The 16,697-nt window shown below is 44.9% G+C and overlaps 1 protein-coding gene across 2 annotated transcripts in view; it reads right to left on the bottom strand.

Annotated features, from left to right (window-relative positions):
• msh3 (mutS homolog 3 (E. coli)) overlaps positions 1-16,697 on the bottom strand; it is a 35,551-nt gene that overhangs the window by 9,812 nt on the left and 9,042 nt on the right. For both annotated transcript variants that reach the window (XM_076033249.1, XM_076033250.1), the window contains exons 13-21: positions 15,839-15,971; positions 14,121-14,308; positions 12,436-12,604; positions 12,214-12,278; positions 10,877-10,993; positions 10,537-10,644; positions 9,605-9,719; positions 8,709-8,866; positions 694-880 (exon numbers count right to left, since the gene is read on the bottom strand). In XM_076033249.1, coding sequence (XP_075889364.1) covers positions 694-880; positions 8,709-8,866; positions 9,605-9,719; positions 10,537-10,644; positions 10,877-10,993; positions 12,214-12,278; positions 12,436-12,604; positions 14,121-14,308; positions 15,839-15,971 — 1,240 coding nt within the window. The remainder of the gene's footprint in view (positions 1-693; positions 881-8,708; positions 8,867-9,604; positions 9,720-10,536; positions 10,645-10,876; positions 10,994-12,213; positions 12,279-12,435; positions 12,605-14,120; positions 14,309-15,838; positions 15,972-16,697) is intronic.

Genomic DNA, 16,697 nt, shown 5'->3' with positions numbered 1-16,697 from the left:
GAATATTATTTTATTTCATTAATTTTAATTATACGAGATTTTACGAGAATTACTTATGCGCTTCGCACCATTCAATGGAAACACCTGCAAATCGCAATTCTAATTTGTCGAAATTTTATAAATATCGCTTTTATTTTGCGAAACACTGTTATGGAAATACAACTAACATAACATAAATACATAATTTTGTAGGTTAATTGTGCAGGCAAGGGTAATTAATAATTTAACCCACCAGTTCTCTTTGCAACACGTCACTCTCAACACTGAGAAAGAGTGAGGAGGAGACATGTTAAAGCCTGGAGCTGGTGGACACAGATGCAGTAGGAAGACTGGCCAGGCTGCTATTGGCCCTGGTGGAGGCTGCTGCAGTGAAGCGTGCAACCCTCCAACTAGCAGCCATCCAGGGACCTCTTGGAGATCCGAACTTTTCCGCTGCAGCTTGCCCTCTCAACACCATATTAACATTTAAGATCAAAGCTCGTCCACAATTACGCTCAGCTGTTAAAGGGCTGCTCTGCTGCTCAAGCTTCTCACCCCCGGAGCCTCGTGTTCCGCTGAAGACAACAACAACAACAACACAGGGACGGGCAACCTAACGACATGAGGGTTAATAAGCTGCGGAATCCAACCTCTTCCAGTATTTTAATCCCCTTTACATCCATGTCGACGTAGGAGGCACAAACACAGACTTACGTCTCTGATGAAGTACTCCAGGGTGGCGTAGGCGATGGCGATCCCGTCGTGGGTGCTCGTCCCTCGGCCCAGTTCGTCCAGTATGACCAGCGAGCGCTCCGTTGCCTTCGAAATGATCTGTGAGGCTTCCGTCAGCTCCTCCATGAACGTACTACGTCCCTTGTAGATGTTGTCCGAGGCTCCCATCCTGAGGAGGAGATGGAGATTAAAGGTTTACTGTCCGTACTCCCAAAAGACTTGGATCCACACACTTCTTCATCTTTGAACAGCGTCACAATTATGAATAAGTTACACAACACAAGGTTTGGGATGAAGGATAGAAATTATCCCTTTAGGACTCATGAAAACTGAGGATCCTGCAATGAACGACTAGGAAAAATCCAGTAAAGGGCCATGGAATTTTCACATTAGTGGGACCCTAACGCAAGCACATGACCTGAGGGATCCCTCACGTTGGATGGCAGACCTCATGGTGGACCTTCAAACTGACCGAGAGGACCGAGAATGGCGTCAACTGCTGTGAGTCCAAGCGTAAGTCCTGCTAGAAATGGAAGTTTGAGCATTCTGATCTTTGTTCTTCACCACTGTGCCGACAGTTGGACTGAAACGCAGTGAAAGTGTGCGTGAGACCAAGCGGTGGGTATGTCACCAGAGGTCAACTTTAGTAGCATGAAAAAAGTCAAAAAGTCAAAGATCAAGAGGAATTTAGTTTTTTTTTTCTCCAATTTTTCTAGTGTTTGCATTGATTTTCCGCAAAAGCTAAAGACACCGACAATGTTGTTGTTTTTTGGAATGTTCTTCCAGTGACCGCCCACAGACGTCTAAATAGAGAATCTGCCAACAGTGAGCGCATTTGTTCTCCTGCAGAGCAGAAGACAAAGAAAGTGGTGTGGAAGAGGACGAATGGACAAACTGAGAGACGGTGGATGTACCGCCCGGTTCCTCAAACCCAACAGAACAGAGGAAAAATGAGCTGGTTATGACACCTCGAAACTTTCAAACCCAGAAAAGCAGCCTGACTGCTGGTCTGTATTCAAGTCTGGTGTTGATTATTATAAATGCAGAAATGAATGATGCAAGCTGTCAAAACTACAGAAGAAGACAAATAGGAATGGGAGGCAACTTAAAAGGGCCCAATTCCAGATGTAATTAATTCATTTTGGCAGTCTACTTCCAATAATAACGAGGTTTGTTTGGTGAAAAAACTCCAAGTTTGAGCTGTACAGGCCTCACGAAATAAGTGTTTCTGATTGGTCAGCCATGCACTGTTGGCGCTAGCTTGTGAGGTAGATGGCAACGAGCTATCATGTAGTGACACCTCTTCCACATTAAAAAATGTCAGCGGAGGCGTGACTGTGATAATCAGCTCGACTTGTGATGCAGAGAGCTCGACTCATTTCACCGCAGCGAGACAGAAAAAGCCAATATATATGTCATTTTCTTTGTACTTGATGTGTTGATCGCCATGCCAGAGATGTTACCAACGAGCTGAAAAGTCAGTTTTTCATAATCGGGCCCTTAAGAAAACCTGAGGACAATGGCTCTGCAACATTCCATCTTTCATGTCAGGTTCCATCAACTTTATCCAAATGAACTTCAGAAAACAGAATATTTCGCCTCAAGTTGTTTTTGGCTTCAAAGATGATGAGTTCAATGGGATTTAAACATGTTGGACAGAGTGAACACCCGGCCAGGGTTGTTATTACGAAGCTAGGGGGGGCAGTGGTGCCCCCACCACAGGGATCTACAAGAAGGGCCAGAGTCGCCTCCATCTGCTGAGGAGACGGAGGTCCTTCGGGGTCAGCAAGATCCTTCTCCGGACTTTCTATGACACTATGGTGGCCTCTGTAGTGTGCTATGCCATCATGTGCTGGGGGAGTGGAGTCACGGACAGGGACAGGAGGAAACTGGAGAAACTGGTGAGGAGAACCAGCTCCGTCCTGGACTGTCCACTGGACTCCATCCAGGAGGTGGCGGACAGAAGGATGTTGGCCAAGCTGACGTCCATCATGGACAACACCTCCCACACCCTTCACCACACTGTGTAGAGCCTGAGCAGCTCCTTCAGCTCGAGGCTGCTGCACCCTCAGTGCAAGAAAGAGCGCTACCGCAGGTCATTCCTGCCTACAGCAGTCAGGCTGTACAATTGCATCCACTGGGATACAAAAACAAAATCTACATTAACTGTAAATTTCTCATGTAGATTGCAATAGAAACTATTTAGCAGAGCATGTAGCACATGTACATTCAAACGTTTAATATGTAAATATCTTGATTTTTATCTTGCTTTTTTTCTGTACATACTTACAAATATTTTATTTTTGTCAATATCTTCAGTTAATATAATTCTTGACCTTTTGCACTCTAGCCAATTTCTTTATTCTTTTCTGTTGTTGCTGTAATTATGCAAATTTCCCCATCGTGGGATCAATAAAGTTCTTCTTCTTCTTCTTCTTCTTCTTTGTGACATCAGAGACAACATCACAGACACTTAAGGCAGATGTGTGTGTGTGTGTGCTTCAGTGCACTCTTTAAAAAGGCAGAGCAAGCAAAATAAGCAAAGGATGGATTTCTGCAACTCATATGTACGTTTTATTTTCTGAAAAAAATAAAGTTAAAGTAAAACAAACCACCTTCAACGCCGAGACAGAAATATTTCTCACCCTGAACATCACACCCGTCTCCCCGTCACTGACAGTCACATCCACATCCGCCAGCTCCCACCGTAAACCAACCTTCAGCAGCGTCGCACCAGCGCCTATCAATGAATGGCGGAGGAGAGCAGCCAACTCAGGGTTACCATGGTTTCGCCACAAGCCTTCCAGGGTAAAGGGGGTGGGGGGAGCTGCTGGTGGTGGTGGTTGCCGACATGCTGCAGCATTTCATTAGCCAATAGGAAGTTGTGCGTACGTGCAAAGCGTAACTCCGGGCAAATGATGACGCTCGGATGTGTACAGACTGAGCGGCAAAAAAATCTGATAATTAAAAATAAATAAATAAATAGAAGCTGCCGTGTGTGTCAGCCGATTGGGGGAGGGGCGCGGGGGACGAGGGGGTTGAGGGGGTGTACGTTCAGCAGCGCCACAGTCCTTCCACCAGCTGGGCGTCCTGCTGCTTCCACCCAGTACCTCCATTCTGCCAAACACGCTGCTTCTGAAAATAGTCCGGCCGTCATCTGATCCCGTCTCTCTCTCCACCTCCCTCTGCTGAAAACATGTTTACACACATCGTCGGTGTTTCTCCAGCACTCGTGGGTTTTTTTTTGTGCGCCCAGATTGGACACTTTTTTTGTTTTTTGCCCCATCCAGTTTTTTTATTTTTATATAATTAGTTAAAAGTCTTAATTTTGGAGCCACGTAATAGAAACAGATCCCCGCAACCAACCCAAACAAAAACATGACTCACGGCTTCCTAGTTACCGTGTTTCACTATTAGAATTATTCAGTGTTAGAAACCCTCTTTAGAGCGATTTTCATTTTTTCAGGGAATTGTCTTTGACAACCACAGCTCATCAGTCCGGACTCAAAGGTGAGAACGGATTGATTCTTCGTCAATATGTGTTCCTCAAAGATTCAAGACAACAACAACAACAACAAGAGCTGAAGGCGTGACAGTGAAGTCATCAGTGAGACGGATCTCTGATCTTTGATCAAGCCTCGGTATGGACACTCGTCAAAGTTCTGATCCAATCGGGGTTCCAGTACTGCTTTTGTGTCTGTTGGTCTGTTTAAGAACGTCCCCTTAATTGCAGAATTCAACAGCAAAACTTAAATTCCTGAAAGAAGGATTCCAACGTCAGGGCACTGGCCCTTTATCTCAGCTAATTAGATCCCCAATGAAGGTTCTTGCCAGACTTTGCATGAAGTGCACTGGGGCCTTGTCAATTGCATGTACACTTTGAAAATTTCTCCTGGTAGAACTCTACAGAATTAATAGAATTAATGTGGTATATGGAGTGTAGTGTGTGTGGGATTGTGGGGCAGCATAAGTAAAAACACACAATGAACACCGACAGACCTGAAACGCTCTCCGGGGTCTAGTCAATTTTAATTGAACACGCTGCTATAATTTAGTCATGATGACTGGACTCCACTGCAATCGAGCACACATGAGGTTCCAACCGGATAAATCGCAGGTTCAGGAGGCGCATTGACGTCCTGGGCTGGTCGGCAACTCCATGATGATGACCGATGGAACTTATTAAGTGTCATCCAAGTCCAATGACCAGAGCTCATAAACGGCTTTGAAGTTGACTGCAACACTGGCTGCATTTTCCATTACAGTTGTTCGCAAAATAAAATCGAGATTTCTAAAATTTCGACAAAGTACAATTGCGATTTGCAGGCGTTTCCATTGAATGGTGTGAAGCCGCATAAGCCGTATTTATCGTAAAATGTTGTCCTGCGAGATTTTACGAGAATCACGTTTGCTTTTGTTTGTTTGCTGTCAAGAAAGGTTGTTCTATTTTTCTCTTTGATTACTAGTAAAAGATATTCCGTCTCCTCCTCTGTCCAAACATAACGCACCATTTTCGCTAGAAGTGAACTGGTCACCTGACCCTATACGTCACATCCGGTGACGTGTAAAATGGGGGGGGGGGAATTGCAATATACCTCTATAACGATACGTCTGGAAAACCACCTCATGAGAGCGTAAAAACCTTGTAGCCACAAGTTCAGGTGTTTCCATTACCAGTTTTCTATTGTGACACTGATCTAATAAGGCAAAGCTTTAGGTTTGGTACAATACGGTGGCTGGAGACGTATTAAGAAGACTAATCAGACCAGTCTAGAAAAGCTGCGATGGCGTTACTGCTGTCTGCAAAAAATGAAACGGCTTCCTTGTGTTTTGTGAGGGAAAAAGCCTGTGAAAGACTTTGGTGAAATGCGCTCTGATCACTGCGAGGAGTCCGTCGGCCCCTCGCAAAACACAGTTTTTACAACCTTTGCTGTTTCCATAACAACCATGAGGGGATGGAAGAATGTGCTCTATAACCTTCAGGACTCAATAGAGACAAGAAAACACACACAGCGGCTCGGTGTGCACATATGCATCTCTCTGTAGCCCGGGAGCGTGCACACGCACACGCACACGCGCACGCGCACGCACACACACACACACACACACACACACACACACACACACACACACACACACACACACACACACACACACACACAGCACTTCCAGCTTATTCTGTCTGAAAGTACACACACATGAGCGCACAAACACACACGTTAGCACTCAGCTACCGTAAGGGAGCTTTGACTGAATGCTGTGAGTCGGCAAAACACAAACACCAGCAAAACATGAGGCAGATTCTGATTTCAGTCTGACGCCGTCCACTCAAAAGTAAGAACTGATCGAGTTAAATTCACCGTAAAAATGTTCACACTCGGTGACAAAAGGTTCCTCCGCCGACCGATTGAAAAACCCTCGGACACGGAGGGCAGCAGCAGAGTGCGAGCTCTCTGAGGGGACATTAAGTGGGTTTGTTTTTGACTGGCCGAGAAAAATATTTACCTCTGAATTATTTCAAAGCAACACAAGAAAAATAAACACCCACAGTTCCGCAGCGCCTCGGTATGTTTTGGGTTTAATAAAAAGAAACAGCCACGTAGGCGTTCTTTTCATTAAAATGTCGGACACTTAGATTAAGAAAGCGAGGACGCAGTGCGCTGCAAAGACATTCAGCAGGAAGGGAAAAAAAGCTGGAAAAAATATGTCCATCAAGGCACAGCGGAGATGTTCTTTGTGATGCAACTATAACATTACCAGTTGGTTCAGCGCAGACACGAGTAAACTGTTTCCGTTGCACGTTTATTATCCTTATCAAAGCTAAAGATCAATGTTGATGTGTTCCAACTGTAGCTGTTGACCAGGCGGTCCAGATGTGAGTACTCAAGGTGGCCACTGTTATGGTGGTCACCTTGGTGACCATCAGTTATGGTCTGTTAGTCGATGATGAAGGCCAGAAAATCACCAGAAAAGAGTTTATTCCCAGCGTGACGTCACAACGTCGTAGGTGCTGCTGTGTCTCAGCTCCTTCTGATTGGCTGCGTCCTGCTGTGCCTGTAAGTGACCTTCTCCAGCATCATTCTGATTGGCCAAATAGATCGCATGAGTTTCAGAGGCATGATGGGAAGTGACACCACTGCGCCTGTTCTATGGGCCCATTAATGTGGAGGTCAAAAACTTTTTCGGCGTGTGCGCTGGGAGAGCAACTTCACTGAAATGAATGGGCCGCCATCTTGGATTCTGGGGGCCAGGGGCGGGGCCAGTGCAGCTTGCTGGAGGTCAAGCTAGCTGGCTTTAGCATTGCTAGGTTGATACCTAACGCTTGCGATGCTGCGGTTTCGTAATTCTCGTACTTGTCCTCTGATATACAGTGTCATGTTACCAGGGTGTTTTCAACGGGGTTTGTCGCACATAGGTGCCTAAGAAACGCAGAAAAAAAGCACATTGAAAAACATTTATGAGCTCATCTGATAGCCGGCATTGGTGACGACACGAGTGACTAACTCTAAAAAGACTGAGTCGGACCAAAGCGACACATTTTAAGAAAGCCTTAAATACAAACTACATTTTTCTCTTTCCTACAGGACAGGACGTTTCTATCTAAATCACTTAACTGCACACGCACACGCACACAGTGTGCTGACAAGTCTGCAGCTCCAACTGAGTTAACACACAGGAACATGCTTAGCCCCACAAAAAACACACACACACAAAAAAAAAAAAGAACAATTGCGCACATCTGCAAGCCATTAGGTCTAATCACAGCGCAGCACACGCAGAATAGCCGAGGCCGTACGTTGGCCTCTGCCCCGTGCTAATGTGTCGTCACCCGGCACTGGAAACCACAAGCAGGGTTTACCGTTAACGCTCGTTAGAGAGAAAACACAGAAGAATAATTGTCAGCACTCTCCGACAAGAGCTCACAGTGGGGAACCTCGTGGAGTTCAGCGTCACACCAGACAGTGATGGAACACAGATCCAGTCTGGAGAAGCAACTCCAATTCAGCTTTTTATCCACCAATGGGCTTCAGAGCAGATTAGTCTGGCTTAAAACAAGATAGAAAATGTTGTGTGTGCGTGGGGGAATTGGGAATGTTTTTTTTTTTTTAATGAGTCAGTAAAAAAAAATAGCGGGAGTTAAGCACGTTCTTTACATATTCTCTGTTCTCGTCGTGCAAGCGTTTTCTCTGATCATCTCTGTTACTGTATTTTATTGTGTTAATCTGTATTTTAATTTTTGTTTTGCTTTGTACTCTCGTCTGCACTGTAAATGAGGTTTGCCTCAGTGTGTTAACGAGATTAAATAAAGGTAGCAAACAAATAAACAAGTTCAAACATCAGTGCTGCAGTAATTCTACGATGTTATTAGGTGGCTGTGTCTCCCAGTCAAATTTTTCGTTTCATCAACTGTGAATCTCCACATTAATAACACTTTCACGTTTCTAAGTGAGTTACTGATTTGATTTGATTTGATCTTGAGATTGGATACGCCCACCACAATCCCAAACTAATAACCAACAAACTTTAACTGCTGTTCAACTGCTCACTGAGGCTTGTCTTGTATGTAAAGCGCACAGCATTTCTTTCTTCTTCCTGCCAAGCGCCATCAGGCTCTTGAAGGCAACACTGGGGAGGGGAGGAGCATGGGGGGCGAGCTGAATGATGTCCCACACGTAAGCACTTTGCACTTCACATCCTGCAATTCAGCAATTTTCCTTTTTAAAAAACTTCAGTTCCACTGGCTATTGTCACTTTTTTTCAACTGCAAAAACATTTTGTTTCACACTTTTTTTTTCCTAAACTGATTTGCTGATGAGCGATTGTGCAACTGAAAAACTGAATTTCCTTGAGGATCAATAAAGTAGCTATCTATCTATCTCTTCTTTTCCATCTATCGCCTTCTCTCTCTCTCAAACACACACATGCAATCACGCTGCAGCAGCCAGTTGCACGGAAACCTCTTGCAAAAACCTTCCCGCTCGAGCGTGTGCACATACCTGGTATAAATACCGTCCAGTATTCCCACACTGGCCTCTGTGGCTGGGACGTAGGAGCCCATCTGAGCCATGACACAGATCAGGGCCACCTGACGGATGTAGGAGCTTTTACCCCCCATGTTTGGACCGGTGATGACCATTGTTCTCTTGCCGTCGCCCTGCAAACAGCAGAGCGAGCGAGCGAGCGAGCGAGCGGGAGAGAGGAGAGAGGAGAGATGATGAGAGGAGATATTAACAATATGGCTACAGACAGAAAGGGATGAAGGAGAGAACGGGATAATTTGGGTTTTTGTCCTGCACAGCCGAGGAGGTGGGTGGATGGAGAGCTTTGGCTTTTGTCCCTACTGGCATGTGGTTTTGTTGTACAATAACGCGGAGCCATTCCAGCCCAGAGCGAAGGAAGCGCGAGAGCGTGCAGTGCTGTTGTGCAACCCGGGTGCCTGCGCAACACATTTGCGTCGTTACATACAACGCTGAACAGACCACCGTCCAATTTCAGCTGTCCTAAATTAAGACAACAAAAAATTAAATAACAAAAGCATTTTTTTATGGTTGTGCAGTGGTTAATACACCAGTATAAAGACCCTTTAGGGCAAAATGGTATTTTTAGTGCTAAAATTACATTTTAGCCTTTAGTGCTAAAATTACATTTTAGCACTAAAGGCATTTTCAAATTGACTGTGTTACAAAAAAAACAGAAAGAGGCAAAGCATGCGCTGATTAAGATGTCAAATTACATGTATTCAAATGCATTACTGGAAAACAAATCTTTTTAGTGGCAGGTGGTCATCAATTCAAATTGTTAAGCGCTGTAAGTGTAGCGACTAACTGAATAAGACACGTGAACAGGCCTGTGTGTGTGCGTGTGTTTATGTGCACGTGCGTGCATGTGGTACCTGCAGGTCAGTATTGTTGGGCACATACTGGCTCTGCTCTCCCATCAATAAGTCGATGGCAGGATGTCGACCGTCCCTGATCAGAATCTGACGCCGGCTCTCACACACCTCTGGCCTGAACACAGAAAACACACACATTTTCATTACATTGAAGAAACAAATATCTCACCGTAACACAAAATTGGAAACTGGGAAAACACTTCACTGCTTCAATCAGATTACAGCAACTCTGCACTTAACTGAGTCGCTCAACAAACTGGACAGTCTTTGTGCTAAAATGCTAATAGTTGCTGTGTGAACCTGAACTTGATTTTCACATTTCTAATGTAGTTGCCCCGTTGGCCCGCAAGCAAACTCTGGATAACCCTGATATCACTCTAAATAGCTTGTTAGGCTGTTCATCTTCAATCTTTTTTTTTTTATTTTTTTATTTTTTAACACTTCTCAACTCTGGAATTGCTGTGCTGCAGCCTCATACATATTAACACCCGAGCACAAGTCAAAATATTCCTCAGAAAGCTGGAAATTCAGGAGTGATGGCAGGAGGGAAGCTGGAGACGGAGGTGAGGATGACAGGTCAGAAAAAAACACAGGAGCTGGAGGACGGAGATGATTGGGAAGCAGAAAAGGACAATATAAAGGTGTTCATGATGAGTGTGTGTGTATGCACGAGTGAGTGAGTGAGTGAGTGGGAGAGACGTTGGCGTTTTGGCTGAGCGTGCTGCCGAGCCCGCTGCACACACCCACACACAGCCTGTCTGAGACTACAGGACACGACACAGGACACCCACACGCAGACGCACACCGGCGGTCCCGGAGACGTCACACTCACCAGCAGCGTACAAACACACAACGCAAAGCAACACAACACAACACAACACAACGCAACGCAACAGCCGCCGGTGTCTGCTGCCTTTGTGAGTGGACATCACCTGCAATAGTCCCCTTGTTTCGCCACCTCGGCCAATGAGAGGAGGCAGTCCATGGTTGCTAGGTGACTAATAGCCCTTTTCATGGTGTGGTAGTGCTCCCCAAACTGACTACAAAAAGAGGGAGAGGATAGGAGAGAAAGAACGATTGATTACATTAAATGCACAGCAACTCCCGAGCAGACCGACGTGCACTTCAGTGGGAGTGCGTCTGATTGGCAGAGAGCTCGGAACCGCAGACGAGCTTGTGATCCAGAAACTGCTCCCCCACATGAATTTAGGGTTAAGAGGTGTGTGTGTGTGTGTGTTTGTGTTTCTGTCTGCGCCCGTGTGTGTGTCCTACTCCAGAAAATTGATCCACTCCTGCCGGCAGTCGAGCAGCAGCTGCTCCCTGAGCTGCAGCAGCTTCTTGTAGCGCTCCACCAGGAACGGAGAGTGATACCTGCTGACGGCCTTGGTGCTGAAGAAAAGAGGGTGGAGCAAAAAAAAAAAAAGAAAAAAAAGTGTGAGGTAAATGGGGAAAATAATGCTGGACCGTACAGTAGCGCATACATGCTGAAGTTATAACAGAAGCACTATTCAGAGGGGTCCACACGTGGTCGTCAGGCTCTTACGGAACAGAACTCAAACATTCAGTTTTAGGGATTGCGGGGAAAATTTAGTCTGCACGAACCTGAACATTTAACTGTGAGAATCACTTCATAATTTATGAAGATATTACTTATATTGTAGTATCAATTGTTGAAATTGTTCAGATTTTTCTATAGTCCTGGTTTATATCAATTATTTGTTATTTACTGTCTGTTTTTACTGATGCTTCTTATTTTTTGCTATCCACTTTGCTGCTGTAATGCTGGAAATTTCCCCACTGTGGGACTGATAAAGGAATATCTCATCTTATCTTGTCTTGAGATACAAATATTGCATCTTTTTTTGCAATTACCTTATCATGTAACAAAACTTTCATGAAATAACGTAATAGTTTCACGTTTAACGTGAAACTGTCACGTTTTTTTGTGATAATTTTCACGTCACAACGTGATACGGAGCCTCATTTTTTTGTGTGTGTGGCTTCTGTAATTATCTTATTGAAAATTGAAATTATCTTATTGAGATCCAGTTCTCATAAAACAACCTCTATGGTTTGCTAATCTCTTTAGCAGCAGCTAGACTAACGGTTGCCTCTTGGATTTCCTCTTTGTCTTCCCCTCTAGTCTATAAAGGCAGATTGCTGGGGAAGGTTGCAGGCTGTTCACACAACACTAAGATTGTGTAAGATGGAGCAACGGTTGAAAGATCAGCTATTCTGCTGCACTTGGGAATTTAAATGTACTTTGGAATGGTTTTCTAAAATGGAAAAGCAGTAAACACACGCTCCGCAATGTGGTTGTGAGACACAAATTAAAAAGAAATTGACAATTTTCCTGCCAAGTTTGTTATTTCCAACATAATGCAGCGCCGCACAAAACAAAAGCGACAAGCAAAGAAAGCAGCTGTCAGAGTGAATTTCACTGCCGTTTTGGCATCAAGGGAGCTGAGACGTTTTTAACGCGGCATTGAAATAAAAGTCAGCATCATTATTGAGTTGCTGGAAGGAGGAGGCGGGGGGACTCGGGGAGTTGGAGACATTGGAGAAGCGTCCTGTCTGTGACCTGTGTGTCCCAAAGTGTGACAGCCTACCTGCTGATTTTGACCCAGTCAAGTGGAACAGCGGAGGACAGCGAGTTCTTCACCTCAATCAGAAACTGGAGGGGAGGGACGGATGAAAGGACGTGTCACTTTTGATTAAACACACATGCGCGCGGACATCAGATCATCGCTGCGACTGAGTCATCCACCCAATTCGGGCCATCAATCTCCTCCCACCAGTCTCTCACCGACGCACACACACACAGGTGGTACCTCCTGTCCGGAGACGGCAGTGTAGTCCAGCGCGGGGGCCTTCAGCGTCATGCGGATTTCTTTGCGGTGCTCGTAAATGTCATCGACGACTTCCTGGATCTGTTCCCTCCTTTCCCGCAGCACCGGGAAGTCGGAAAGGTCTGAGAAGAGCTCCGTCTTATTGCCTGACCTCCACAAACAAACACAAAGAGGAGACGGAAGCGTGATAAATCATCAAACGCTGCCTGCCTGTGTGTCCGGTGTCATCATAAACACACATTGATTCAATTCTTCACTTTTTTCAACGACAAAACGGAACGGGAAAAACCCAGTGAGCAAGAAAATAGTTTCAAATTTCAAAATGTGTTCAAAAATTAAAGTCGCTTTAAAGGGCCTCAAATGACGCCCATTCTCAGATATTAAACTTCAATCCGAGGCTCCAGCGGAGCATCTCCACATGTTTAATTATAATCTCCAGAAAACAAGATAGTTGGTCCTGCGTTCAACACCAACGCTCATTTCTAGCCTGCTGCTCCAACTGCTGCTTCGTTTCAGCTACCACGAATGAAAAGGGGGACAAACCTGGCAGAGGTGACCGCCATATTGCCAGTTTGGTATCCAGTTCTTAGAATACATCCATGGTTTTAGTGCACACTTTCCCAGAAGTAGAGCGAGCAAAAGAAGTAATGGATGAATCTGTCAGGAGCTCGTTGACAGACTATAAACAGACATTATGATTATTTTTCACATGACACGGAACCTTAAAGAGACATCACAAACGGACAGTAAATCTCGAGAAACTGCAGCTCCTCTTCGTCACTATTTTACCGACTAATGTTCTCACATAGTTGGCTCTGATGCTCGCACGTGAATTTGATTCTGAATCAGATTTTTTTCCAAAGGTTACGTCATCCAGATAAATTTTGTGAAACCTTCACGAAAGCAGCTAAATATTGTCTTGAGGTATTCATGCACTGAACGCCTTCCAGCTCTTCTCAAGGCCTCTAGGGCACCGCTGACCCCACTTATGTTCCACTTCTTGTGCAAACCCGGAACGCTGTGAATGTTCTTTGACCAATTACACAACCCTTAAAACTGTGTCTGAGAAAGTAAGCACCATTGTGGAAGGGTGCCCTCGTGGAGTGCATCCCCAATCGAATGTGGGGCATTCAAATCTCTGTCACATTCCTCCGGCGGTCCCTGAGCTGCGCTCCTTGATGATCAGCACGTACATCAGAAAGCCAGGCTAACAAACGAGGAAGACAACCTTCCAGTGAGATAGCTTTTGGCCGAAGGCGAGCCTCCAGAGCTGACACAACCTTAGAAAGATGTGATTATCCATAAAGACTGAGGTGGCTGGAGTCTGATCATGAAATGCAAGCAGCCTCTTCCTCATTCAAAAATGAAAAAAAACAAAAACAAAACATGCCTGCCTGGTGAGTTCGGCTGTATAAGGGAAAATATTTTCTTTTTCATTCTTATTTTATCAATAATTGCCCCAAAAAATTGTTTTATTGTGTAAAAATATTTCAGGGTTCATCTACAACTAAAACGGTCTAGTGTGAGTGTGCAAAACAAAATAACAACATAATAATGAACACTTTTTAATTATTGAAAGGTGACTAGCCAAACTAAATCCTTCAATAAAAAAAAAAGCCTTACATGAACCTGACTTGGATTTTTCTGGAGACTTCTTGGATACTTACTTGGCAGCCTTTTCACTGAGCACCTTGAGGAAGCCGTGAGCCGGGGCCAGCAGGTCCGGGGTGTCCAATAGGATGTCCCGGAGGAGGGGCGAGCTGATCTGCGACTGGATGGCTGGGAGCAAGGCCTGCAGCTCCAGCGCCAGGCGGGAGAGGCTGCTGCAGATGAGGTAGAACTCCTGGGTGGACGACTGAAGCGGAGACACGAGGCTCGCATCAAATGAAGCAGACAGGTCGGGGACGTTACACTTGTGTGCGTTTTGTGTGTTTGTGTGTTTGTTTAGAAATCTACAGTTTTAATATCAATGTCATTTAGATTTAGACGATAATACTTTCATGTCTGCATGTGCTCAAATTCGTTCGACGACACGACATCTGTATGAAAACACAAGCGACACGTCGGGCACAAGAACCACAGAGCACGTAGAACACAAAAAGCACAGTCAACGGTTTACTGTGCTGAAGAAACACTGCTGCACATTCAATTGTTCTACACTGTGTGCATGTTTTACTTTTCACTGCTCTGAAATGTCATATACGTTTGTCATATACATTTTCACACATTAATCACAACCTAAGTGGGAACAAATCTAGCGTTACAGCTTCATTTAAGTAATGTGACAGCAGCCATGAAAAGCTTTCTGAAAAAATAAAAAGAAACACCCCCTTCTACCACCAGTGATGTTGCGTAATCTTTTCAGGGGCAGTTCTTCAAACAGCGGCAGCCCGTGCGCGCACTTCACTGAGGGATTGTGTAAACGGCCGAGATTGGATCACTAAATTTTATCCACACGGGTTGTGACTGGCGAGCTTAAAGAGCAACCGTTTATTAGAGGCAACACTGAGAGACATAAATTATTAGCAGCAGCAGCACAAGCAGAGGCAGCAACAGGCTGTTGAGATCTTAACAATAAAGCAGGCGGCAAAATAATAATAAAAAAAACTCCCTGCTGAAAAGAAGAACACACGGCATCTGCTTTTCTGCGTTAGGTGGGGAAAACGTCGCAGAGCAACAGGTCACGGCTTTATTCCACCGTCCCTGACAGAGCAGCAAAACTAGAGACGCAGCGGCAGAAGGCGGGGCTTGTTTGGCGTCGTTTTGGTTTGTTTTCCTTCTCAGAGTCGAAGCAGCTGCGAGGAGGAGACGAGCCAACGAGCGATCGATCGACGCACTGCATGGTAACACCTCACCGGGGAGGTCTCGCTGACTTAATATTACCGTTAATGATGTCACAGCATCATCCCCAGCCATGAAAGGTTAATGGGAGTCCCACTGAAGACTGTTCACAGTATCAATCATGCGCTGCAGCTTTAAAGCTCCCTGGTGTCGGCAAACCCTGCCAAGAAGCTCCGTGATGAGATCCCAGACGCGGAGCAGCTCCTTGGCACTGCTGACATGGACTCAGGCCACTGCACACTGGCCTATTATCCAGGACAGCGTTTCTCAATTAGTGGATCGCAACCCAAAGGTGGGTCGCAGAGTTGTTTTGATTGGGTTGTGGCTTTTTTTCTTCTTCTTCTTCTTTTTCTTTTTTTTTTTTAAAGATTCTAAAATGTGCGGAAGATGATAAATTATTTATTCACGAAATTTTGTCAAATTTGGATCGTGACTTCATGATGAAGAAAAACATGTGGGTCCTGAGACTCCACCAGGTGAGGACCACTGATCTTGGACCTAAACTATTACTGTGTGTGTGTGTTGTTACTAATTTACCACTTACCCTTTTGTGGTAAATGCTACAGATGCCTCGGTCCAGGTCTGGCAAATGTGTCAGCAGGGACTGGACGGAAGTCAAAGTGTGAGAGTTGGACTCCAGGATCTCCTGCACAGCAGTCTGCCTCTCCAGGATGCGCCTGAGGATCCGAGAGAAGGAGGGTTTGGAGGGGGAGAGGAGGCAAAGAGATGAACTGATTTCAGTTAAAGAAAGTCAACGCCCATAAACAAACACCTGCCGTGCTGCCTTTTTTGTGGCTCCGTGTTTGTTCAATAGAGTCAAACAAACTATTTTCTCCAAAGGGTTTTTTCAGGTAAATGATAAAGTGTCGACTTGATCCTGAGTGCAGGAGAAGTGGCTATAGAAAATGAATGAATGAATGAATGAATCAATGACTACAAGCTTGTAAAAACATAAGTTTAATTGTAGATATTAAAATGTAAATAAATGAGATGGGGTAATAGTTGCTTTCATATGGACATTAAATTCACACTCAAATATATAATGAAGTAATATCATGAACTAACCAGTAAATAATCTGGGTTAGCCAATGCAATAAACAACCTCAGAGCATTATGTAAACTACAACTTTAATCCCAGTGCTGTGGGAGGCAGGAGCACACACACAAACACACAAACACGCACACGTACACAGAATCAATATCTAATAAAATAAAGAGCTTCACCAGGAACTGAAACAGTCCCTGGACTGGAACTAGTGGAGCACTGACTGTGGCTGTTTGTAGCAGCACTGCTGTGAGTCAGTTTCAGCTGTTATATTTAAAGAGGTCGCCCCCAGAGCACTTTGTATGTGTTTTTACCCTGCAGCCTCTCTAAAAAGAGGAGCTTCTGCTCTGCGGGTGGA

Source organism: Nelusetta ayraudi, unplaced genomic scaffold (genome assembly GCF_046127955.1).
Source record: "Nelusetta ayraudi isolate G7.1 ecotype Tasmania unplaced genomic scaffold, CSIRO-AGI_Nayr_v1 ptg000041l, whole genome shotgun sequence".
NCBI classification, from domain to species: domain Eukaryota; kingdom Metazoa; phylum Chordata; class Actinopteri; order Tetraodontiformes; family Monacanthidae; genus Nelusetta; species Nelusetta ayraudi.
Note: the sequence above shows the minus strand (reverse complement) of the source record. Positions and strands in the feature narration are given on the sequence as shown.